This window comes from Trachypithecus francoisi, unplaced genomic scaffold (genome assembly GCF_009764315.1).
Source record: "Trachypithecus francoisi isolate TF-2019V2 unplaced genomic scaffold, Tfra_2.0 Lachesis_group2, whole genome shotgun sequence".
Lineage (NCBI taxonomy): Eukaryota > Metazoa > Chordata > Mammalia > Primates > Cercopithecidae > Trachypithecus > Trachypithecus francoisi.
This window is the reverse complement of record NW_022681465.1, coordinates 156,463,184-156,470,564: the sequence shown is the minus strand read 5'-3', so window position 1 is coordinate 156,470,564 and position 7,381 is coordinate 156,463,184. Positions and strand designations below refer to the sequence as shown.

At 52.2% G+C, this 7,381-nt stretch overlaps 1 protein-coding gene across 2 annotated transcripts; it reads left to right on the top strand.

Moving 5' to 3' along the window:
- Nucleotides 1–633: 633 nt before the first annotated feature.
- LOC117064602 lies at nt 634–7,381 on the top strand. 2 transcript variants are annotated; one of them, XM_033178636.1, is made up of 4 exons: nt 635–1,181; nt 4,323–4,739; nt 5,934–6,204; nt 6,670–7,381. In XM_033178636.1, exons 1-3 carry the CDS (start codon nt 1,071–1,073, stop codon nt 6,084–6,086), a joined length of 681 nt encoding a protein of 226 aa, XP_033034527.1. In that variant the 5' UTR covers nt 635–1,070; the 3' UTR covers nt 6,087–6,204; nt 6,670–7,381. The 2 variants fall into 2 exon arrangements, with proteins under 2 accessions (XP_033034528.1, XP_033034527.1); XM_033178637.1 differs by lacking the exon at nt 5,934–6,204 and having other exon boundaries at nt 634–1,181.

Genomic DNA, 7,381 nt, shown 5'->3' with positions numbered 1-7,381 from the left:
GTGGTTGCTTGGAGTTGGGAAGCAAGAGAGTGGATTACCTGAAAAGAGGCATTTCTATATATTAATTCCGAGGTTGTTATTTGGTGTGTAAATTCATGAACAGTATACTTTATGGTGTATGTAAATTAGACCTCAATGAAGTTGAGTTTTTAAAAGGTGATAACATAACATGCATTAAATTTATATAAAACTAAAGAGATCAAAATAATATGATGTTGGTACAAAGAAAGACAAAGCGATGGATATAAAAATAAATTATGAAAATGAACTTAAGTTTGCAATAGTTAAGAATTTAGAATGTGTCTATTTTTGTATTTCAAATCAGGTTAGGGAAAAATAATTTATTCTTAAATGATGTTGAGTCAAGTGACTATTCAAAATATAAAACAAAATTAGAGGCTTATCTATTACCACTTACAAAAACTAAATTTGATATGGATTAAAGAGTTAAGTCTATACAAAAGAAAATGACCTAGCAGTAGATGGGCACCAGGGTCTGAGGGCACAGAGTAGAGAGATGCGGGAGCCTTGCCTGAGCCTGGAGTGACCCGGCTGGGTCACTCCTGGCTTGGACTCCAGCCCTGGGGAAGCGTGAAGTCCTGGAGATGTCTCAGCCTTGTGATCATCAGTGGCATTCCAAGGCTCTCTTGCCTCAAGCCCTAAGGCTAGAAACTAACTGGAGCCCCTTTTTCAGGCTGGTTCACCTTCCTGTTCCGGCACTGAGGCTCAACTCTCCAGTCTGTAAAATGGCATGACAGTGGCGGACTTCCTGACTTGAAGATTTGTGGAGAGGACCACATAACACACCACATGGGAACTGCCCTGGGCAGTAGTTGATACTTAGGAGCACCAGGCCCGGGAGAGGAGCTGGGGACATTGGCTCTGTGGGAAAAAGCAGATGTCCTACATCATCAGCCCTCCCATGACTGCTCCACTTGTCTTGTGTCCTGCCAGCAAGTGACTGGGGAAGAGCCACAGAGGAGAGGCAGCTGAAAGTGAGTGACAAGGGCAGAGACTGGTGTCTTGGCCCCACCCTGAGCGAACTGAGGCACCCCAGAGAGAAGCAGCCCATGCAGCTCATTCCAGTTCCCTGGACTTGGTGGAACAGATCCTTGGGTCCCTTCCTGACCATCTACTGGAGGCGCAGAGTCACTCTCACAGTTTCTGGGCAGAAGTCCCAGGTGAGCTCACTGGCCCCCAGTGATGAAGAACTGATCAGAGTCCAGAAGATGTTTGCATTCTCTTTGTTTTCCCTGAGTCTCCTGGGAAGATGTGGATTAAGCTGAATTAAGAGACAGGTGATGATCACAGGTGTTGGGTGCTTGGGTAGAGTCTCCATGGTAACAGAGCCATCTGGCTTTCTTGCCTGGCACCAGGCCTTATGACTTCATGATGGAATCTTTTCTCAGCAGGCAGAGGGGGATTTGCCAGGGTAAAGAGGAGGCTGGGAGGGAGAGGTCTGCCGAGGGAGGCTTTGTCTTTTCAGCCAGAGTTTTACAATTAGGCTTCATCATGTAACAATGAGGTGCTACTGCTGACCCCAAAACAGGACGCCGGAAGTGGTGCTCACTAGAGACTGTGAGTGTCATTGTACACCTGCCATCTTGCTGAGGCCTCCCAGGGGAGCTCAGAGGACACCTGGCCTCCTTCAACAGGACTTACTGTTGGAGTGGAGCTGGGGCCCTGGCAGGAAAGAATGAGCTGTGGGAGGGCCACTGGCCCACCACAGGGAGAGTGTGTGCTGTCCAGCGCCCACTGGATGGCAGGAAGGGTAGGGCCTTAGGTGAGCCCCCCACAGAGTGAACCTTGGCCATGGCAATGGGTCTCTCTCCCTAAGCTGCTCACAGGATGGTGCTGGGAGAGCCCTCAAGTCTGTGTCATATCCCTTTATCCCCACAAATGAGTCATCCAGCAAACCTACATGTGTTAGTGTCCTAGGGCTGCCAGAAGAAATTAACACAAACTTGGTAGCTTAAAACAACACACATTTTTTCTCTCACAGTTCTGAAGGCCAAAATTTCAAAATCAAGGTGTTGGCAGGGCTGTTTTCTTCTTGGGGTCTCAGCAGGGAATCTGTTCCTTCATGCCTCCCTCCTAGCTTCCTGTGATGATGCAATTCTTGATGTGCCTTGGTTTGTGGCAGCATCATTCCAATTGCTTCCTCCATCATCACATGACATTCCCCCTGTGTGTCTGTGTCCAAACTTCCCTCATCTTATAGGGACAAGTCATTGGATTTAGGGCCCACCCTGACCCAGTGTGACCTCATGTTAACTTGATTGCATCTGCCAAGATCCCATTTTCATATAAGGTCACCTCCACAAGTGCCAGGGCTTAAGACTTGAACATGTCTTATGGGGGCACACAACAACATATAATTCACAGTGAACTGAGCACAGGCTTCAGAGTGGGTCAAACCTGGGTGCTGCCATTTAGCCTGTCCCATCTCCTTGGCACAGTGAGGTTGGAAAGGCAAGTCTATCCCAGTGGGCTTCCTAAGGATTACCTGAGAAAGAGGACCACAGAGCTCTACGGAGTGTTTGGGAGTTGTAGAAACTCAGCAAAGATGGCCCTGAGCTGGGTCTCTGGGACTTGGAGGAGGGGGCCTGGTTCCTGCTCACCAGAATCTGGCAGTCTATGGGCCAGTAGGCACTTACCAAGGGGTCTGGCTTAGGACAGGGACCTCAGTGGTCAGGCTGCCTGCAGGGAGTTGGGGGAGAGCATGGACCACAGGAGCATGTGTCAGGGGCAGGGACTCAAGGCCTGAGGGCTAGGGTGGGAGTCAGGAAGGCTGGGGGCTAAGCCTCCTAGGTTCTTCCATGGGACTGGAGTCCACAGGTGGAATAGCCTGGGGGCTTTCTTTTTTTTTTTTTTTTTTGAGACGGAGTCTTGCTCTGTCGCCCGGTCTGGAGTGCAGTGGCCGGATCTCAGCTCACTGCAAGCTCCGCCTCCCGGGTTCACGCCATTCTCCTGCCTCAGCCTCCCGAGTAGCTGGGACCACAGGCGCCCGCCACCTCGCCCGGCTAGTTTTTTGTATTTTTAGTAGAGACGGGATTTCACCGTGTTAGCCAGGATGGTCTCGATCTCCTGACCTCGTGATCCGCCCGTCTCGGCCTCCCAAAGTGCTGGGATTACAGGCTTGAGCCACCGCGCCCGGCCAGCCTGGGGGCTTTCTTAGGATCAAAGGGGCCCCCTGCCATGTTCCTGATGGGCTCCGGGTCTAGCACAGTCAACGTGGGAATGAGCTGGCTTTTCACTACCTGGTACTCCTGGCCAGGTGTCCCCTCTGGGCCTGGGAAGTAATTCCTCATTCTGCTTCTCCACCCTCTCCCCAAGACGTGACTTCTCCCTCCTATCACCATGGAGTCTGATAAAGACTTCGTTCCTGGCCAAGGTGTTCTCTTTTTGTCTGCCTCTTTCCTTCCCTCCCACCCTTCTTTCCTTTCTTCCAATACTTGGTGTCTACCATATGCCAGGGTTTTTCTAGGCCTTTGGGACACAGAAATGATCTAGACAGATGGGCCTTGCCTCAGTGGAATTTGTAACTAACAGGATGAGAGACATTAATAAAGAAACCACATAGTCAAATATTTCACAGCAGAGGAATGGGTGCTCTGAATGAGGGGTATGAGGGTGGCGGCAGTCATGAAGAAGGTGATGCCACTAAGCCAGAGACATAAGGGAAGTGACCTTAGTCAAGTGCTGAGGAAGTCACCACCTAGGAGAAAGGAGAGGGAAGAGACTCTGGGCAGGAACATTAGCCCATGCAGAGCCTCTGTGGCGGGAGGATGCTTGGCAAGTGAGATGGACCAAGAGAAGGCCTGTGTAGCTGGAGTGGACAGAGTGAAGGGAATATGAGTTGGACTGAGAGCCAGCAGACTAATTGAAAAAGTGTCCATTGAATGCCTATTATGAATGAGAGGCACCAGACAGATAAGACAGATAAGACCACCCCACACATGAAGCAGGCAGACCACACACCCCAGCAAGAGCATTCCAGTGATGAAATGATCTGGAGTCACCCTGCAGGGAGGTTGGGACTGGGAAGGCTCTTCTGAGCTGAGAGTCCAGGAGCAGATCTTGGCACAGATTCTAAGGGAAGGCCAAGTTTAGTGTGACTTAGGAATGGCAAGAAGGCCTGTTGCTTGAACAATCTAACCATGGTTGAGGCCCACTGCTGGCTTTTCACAGAGGAGAGCCACGGTCAGGTTTGGGCTTTGTAAGACCCCTCTAGCCTCCAATGTAGGCAGGGACTGGGGACAGAGCTGGTGTGGTTAGGAATTCAGGGTGCAGTAACAGATGGAATGTCCTTCTCTTCTCAGATGTCTCAGAAGAACTGTGAGGATGAATCTGGAGCCCTAACCTCTCCTAGCCTCCTGCAGGAAGATGACTCAGGGCCCCTGTCCTCCCAACAGCAGGCCACCAGTTCAAGGGACAAGAAGCCCCTAAGCTCCCTCCACCTTTCACATAGGGCCCAGGTGGCCTTGGAGTACCTGCCTTTCTTCTGCACCTATGGGTACCTCCTGGCAGAGGAGGGGTTCGTCCTGCAGCCCGAGACACCGCTCCAGGAGGACTCAGAACTGCTCAGTGGGTTCTTCCCTTACTACCGCTCTGAGGAGGAGAGTTTGCCCAGCATGGCCCTTCCTGGCTGGTCACACAGGGGCTCCCAAGATGTGCCCACTGAGAAGGAGGCACAGGCTGGCTGCTTCTGCAGGACAACAGTCAGGAACGAATGCTCTGTGAGTTGAGGAGGCCATAGAGGGTGGGGAGAGCAGCACTAGGTCCCCACATCCTTCAAACCTGGGGCCCAGACTCTAACAGGCCCATGGACAGGCCCCTCGCAGGGCTGCTGGGGCTCTTGGAGCAAGGTGTCACTGGTTGGGAGTATAGACACTGCAGGAAGACTGTCCTGTTGTCCTGTTCAAGCCCAGCTTGACCACCTGCTAGGAGAGTGGCCTTATAAAAGAGTGGTTTTCTTATAAAAGAGAGAACAACTGGCCAGGTGCGGTGACTCACGCCTGTAGTCCCAGCACTTTGGGAGGCTGAGGCGGGTGGATTACGAGGTCAGGAGATCAAGGCCATCCTGGCTAACACAGTGAAACCCCGTCTCTACTAAAGAATACAAAAAATTAGCTGGGCGTAGTGGCAAGCACCTATAGTCCCAGCTACTCGGGAGGCTGAGGCAGGAGAATGGCGTGAACCCAGGAGGCAGAGGTTGCAGTGAGCCGAGATTGCGCCACTGCACTCCAGCCTGGGCGACAGAGTGAGACTCAGTCTCAAAAAAAAAAAAATAGAGCCATTGTGAGAACTGTATACAACCATGTGCCTAAAGTGCTAAGCATGATGGTGAGCTCACAGAAATATTAATTTGGTTCTTAGGACTTGCTAGGCTCTCAGACAAATGTTTCACTAGCATCATCTCATTTAATCCTAACAGTAATCCTATAAGATAAGCGGTACTATTATTCCCATTTTATGAATGAGAAAATGAGTCTCAGAGAAGTTAAGTGACTTGACCAAGGGCACACAGCTAGCAAGTAGCAAACCTGGGATTTGACCCGAAGCCTGTGATCTATAACATTCCTAATCACCACCATGCAGCTGGGCACTGTGGCCCTTGACTGCAAAGACAGAGGAGGCAAAGTGGGTAGGTTTTAATCCCAGACACACCCTTCCCAGCAGAGTGCCCTTGGATGGGTGAGTGACATCGCTGAGTGCTTCCTGGGTTGCAGAGCAGATATGGACCTGCCCTCTTCTGGGACTGCCACTGTGGCGTTGCAGGCACAGGCTGGTCCTGGGTATCTGGGCCTGAACCTGGGAGATGGGCTTGCATCAGGCTGACCCTCTTATTCCTTCGTACCCAGGCTGCCTCGGCACACTCGGACCTCATCTCTGGGTCCTCACACTCACTGGCCTGCTGCCCCATCCTGCAGGTCTTGGCAGGGTTCGCCCATGACAGTGATCAGGATGCCCCTCTCTCCAGGAACCATGGTCTTTATGCCTCAGGATTCGTGCATTACTACAGAACCCCTGAAGAGGGGCTACACACTAGCCCGGGGCCTCCTGCCTCTCCATCTGGGAGCTAGGGACCCTCAGGGGCTGCCCAGGGCTGGTGCAGTCATACCGCGGGGATGCTGGAGCTGGCTGCAGCGGAAGCCACTGGAGAGCAGGCCCCCAGCACCCACTGAACATCAAGGGACGAAGGTGATCGGGGGTAGGCTCCCAGAAGTCAGTTTGCCCTGGGACCAGAGCTGGCCTGGGACTCTGGCCCTCAGGCCTGTATTCTCTCTGTCTCAGTGCCCATGACCATGGATGAGGGGCATCCTACCCGCTTGCCCAGCAGAGCCGGCAGGAAGAACCCAACCCTTGGCAGATTCTCCCAGCCCCTCTCAGCCCACTAGGCTGCTCCCTGCCAGCATGAGGTGTCCCATTCTGCAGGCCTGGGGTTTGCCTTTCTCCTCAAGGGGCAGAGGGGAGGAACTCAGCCTGTGCCCCACGTTCAGCCACTCCACCCCTAGGAAGAGACCCATCCCGCCCCAGGCTGCCACCTTCCTGTTCTCCTAGCTGGAAAAACTGCCATGTGAGAATTGAACAGCCACACCAAAAGTGGCTTTGCAGAGAAGTGTCCATCTGGTCCGGGACTCTGACCTCAGACCATTCCTTTTGTAGCCTGTCCCAAGCTCAGACAGAGGGAGCAGGAGCCACCTGAACAACTGAAGGGTACAGAGAGCCAGAAGCTGGTTTTGTAAATAAATCGTGCACCTTGAAGCTGGTGAACTAACTGGATGCTTTGGAGTGATACTTTCAGCTTCAATTTATTAAGCATTTACTTTGTAGTAGGCACTTTACAGAGATCATCTTCATAATCGTTGGGTGTAGACACTGGTGTCATCTCCATTCTACAGCTGAGTAAACAGGCTAAGAGATGTTAAGTAGGGTGCCCGAGCTCACACAGCTAGCAAACAGCCAGGAAGAGTGGAGCTGGGATTTACACCAGCTCCATCTGACCTCGGGTCAAGTACTTAAGCACCTCCTCGCTACATTCTTCCTCAGTGGGTCTATGCATAGCAAGAAATGAGCCAGGTGCTCCCCTCTACCCAGGCCTCTGCTAGACCCATCTCGCTGTCTCTTTTTCCTCATTGCCTCTGTACCTTTCCTTCCCCTGCCCTTGCCGTTGGGTAGAGCAGGTGAGGAAGGTGACTCTGCATGTGTCTGCCTGGACCTACCTCCTTGGACTGTGTGGACATGTTTTCTGGTGCTCCAGCCCAACCTCCAGCCCCAGGCTCACCTGGCACATGGCTGAAGCACACTGGGATTTTGAGAGTATGTGCTCATCCCACCTGCTCCGGGGCCAGACACTTAGATGCTGGTTCCTGCTTGA

Bases quoted from the DNA above. Each gene is read 5' to 3' on its own strand.
- LOC117064602 (XM_033178636.1), top strand. From the start codon at position 1,071: ATGCAGCTCATTCCAGTTCCCTGGACTTGGTGGAACAGATCCTTGGGT. The intron at 1,182-4,322 runs GTGAGCTCACTG...TTCTCTTCTCAG, and splicing joins TTTCTGGGCAGAAGTCCCAG to ATGTCTCAGAAGAACTGTGA. The intron at 4,740-5,933 runs GTGAGTTGAGGA...CCCATCCTGCAG, and splicing joins CAGTCAGGAACGAATGCTCT to GTCTTGGCAGGGTTCGCCCA.